Genomic DNA, 2,041 nt, shown 5'->3' with positions numbered 1-2,041 from the left:
AAAACGTCGCAACTCGTGGTGGACCAATTAGAATTTTCAAAGCAAAGAAATTCAGTTCAAGGAAAAGTTGGCATTTGAAAAATATTGCAATACTACATCAACTAGTACGTAGAAAAAATGACTCGGCCATGCAAAAGAATAAGTCTCGTTTTACGGCATTCCATCATTCAAATTATTTCCCCTATAAATTGAGCTATTTAACAATCTCTTCAATCATCATTCCTAGCTTCTTGGTAGCACTCCACATCATATACACATACGTAACAAGATGAAGATTTCATCCAATCATTATTATTATTATTATTATTTTGCAACACTAGCTATACTCTTGATCGTGCCATCCGATGCACAACTATCTTCGGCGTTCTACGACAGTACATGCCCCGATGCGCTGAGTACAATCCGGACCTCCATCAGGCAGGCCGTGACAGACGAGCAGAGGATGGCTGCCTCCCTTGTTCGCCTCCACTTCCACGATTGCTTCGTTCAGGTACTGTATATATACACCTCATTCGTCTAACATTCTTTCTTATAAAAAATTATTTTCCACAAAAATTAATTACATTTATTATGATTAATTAACCCTAGCTAGTATATATTTTGGTAAATAATTAGGGGTGTGATGCATCAATCCTATTGGAAGATGGCAGCGGAGAAAGAGCTGCATTGCAAAATTCTGTAAGAGGGTTCGAAGTGGTGGAAGCTGCGAAGCAGGCGGTGGAGGCGATATGCCCCGGTGTGGTGTCGTGCGCGGACGTGCTGGCAGTGGCGGCACGTGATGCAACGGTGGCGGTTGGAGGGCTGTCGTGGACAGTGAATCTAGGGAGGAGGGATTCCCCTGCCGCCGCCACCAGAGCGCTTGCTGAAAACGACCTTCCTAGGTTCACCGATACTCTCCCAGTCCTCATATCCAACTTTGCAAACAAAAACTTAAACGAAAGGGATTTGGTTGCTTTGTCAGGTAAAAACCTAGGGTTTTCATATTTTCAATTTCAACATTTAATTTGTAGCCTGATTAATTGGAATGGAAATTTTTTATTGCAGGGTCTCATACGATTGGGCAAGCGCGATGCGTGACTTTCCGTGACCGGATCTACGGCAATGAGAGCATCGACCCGGACTTCGCGATCACGCGGCGGCGCAACTGCCCTGAAAGCGACGGAAACGGCAATCTGGCGCCTTTGGATGAAGTGACTCCGAACAACTTCGACAACAATTACTTTAGGAATCTGCAGAGTTTGAGAGGTCTGCTGGAATCGGATCAAGTTCTTTTCAGCGAAGAATCGACTAGGAGCATTGTGCTGGAATACATCGACAATCCTGACAGATTCTTGTCGGATTTTGCCGCCGCCATGGTTAAAATGGGAGATATCGAACCATTAACTGGTGGAGCTGGGTTAATTAGAAGGACATGTGCTTCCAACAATTGATATACATATCAAATTTTACCATTTTCGAAATTCGAATAATACTTGTTATATATGGAATGTGTGTTGTGATCATCGTCACGTAGTTTGTTACTATGTCAAAGTGTATTATCAGTTTTTCAATTATACGTGGCCTTTTATTTCATAATACTCTCTCTGTCTACGAAATGTTGTCCATATTTGACTCGATGTGGATTTTAAGAAATGTGAAGCAAAGTTAGTTAAAAAGTTAATGGAATGTGGGTCTCGCATTTATATAAGGCCATGTTTGGTTGGCGGGAAAGTAAAGTTGGCAAGGAAAATGATTCCTGGGAAAATGAATCCCGGAATATGATTTCTAATGACTTTACTTTCCTGTGTTTGGAAAATATCAAGATTTGAAAGTATATATTTGATTAAACACTAAACTAAAAATATACTTATCATTTTTTATTTATAAAAAATATAACATATTATTTAATAAATTATTAATTACAAATGATAATAATTATATTATTTTATTTATTATTACGATGGATAATTTAAATATGGATTATACATCATAATATATAATAATAAATAAGATTATTATTATTATCATTATATTTACTTAATTTTTAATTGAATAAATTTTA

The 2,041-nt window shown here is 38.1% G+C and overlaps 1 protein-coding gene across 1 annotated transcript; it reads left to right on the top strand.

The window, feature by feature from the left end:
- Positions 1-240: 240 nt before the first annotated feature.
- On the top strand, positions 241-1,566 carry LOC121789053 (lignin-forming anionic peroxidase-like). The gene is made up of 3 exons (XM_042187586.1): positions 241-490; positions 616-961; positions 1,045-1,566. The coding sequence occupies exons 1-3, from the start codon at positions 269-271 to the stop codon at positions 1,428-1,430; spliced, it is 954 nt and encodes a 317-aa protein (XP_042043520.1). The 5' UTR covers positions 241-268; the 3' UTR covers positions 1,431-1,566.
- The last annotated feature ends 475 nt before the right edge of the window (positions 1,567-2,041 follow it).

The sequence above is a fragment of the Salvia splendens genome, unplaced genomic scaffold (assembly GCF_004379255.2).
Source record: "Salvia splendens isolate huo1 unplaced genomic scaffold, SspV2 ctg121, whole genome shotgun sequence".
Classification (NCBI taxonomy): Eukaryota; Viridiplantae; Streptophyta; class Magnoliopsida; order Lamiales; family Lamiaceae; genus Salvia; species Salvia splendens.
This window is presented reverse-complemented; position numbering and strand designations above follow the sequence as displayed.

Bases quoted from the DNA above. Each gene is read 5' to 3' on its own strand.
- LOC121789053 (XM_042187586.1), top strand. From the start codon at position 269: ATGAAGATTTCATCCAATCATTATTATTATTATTATTATTTTGCAACA. The intron at 491-615 runs GTACTGTATATA...GTAAATAATTAG, and splicing joins TCCACGATTGCTTCGTTCAG to GGGTGTGATGCATCAATCCT. The intron at 962-1,044 runs GTAAAAACCTAG...TTTTTATTGCAG, and splicing joins GGATTTGGTTGCTTTGTCAG to GGTCTCATACGATTGGGCAA.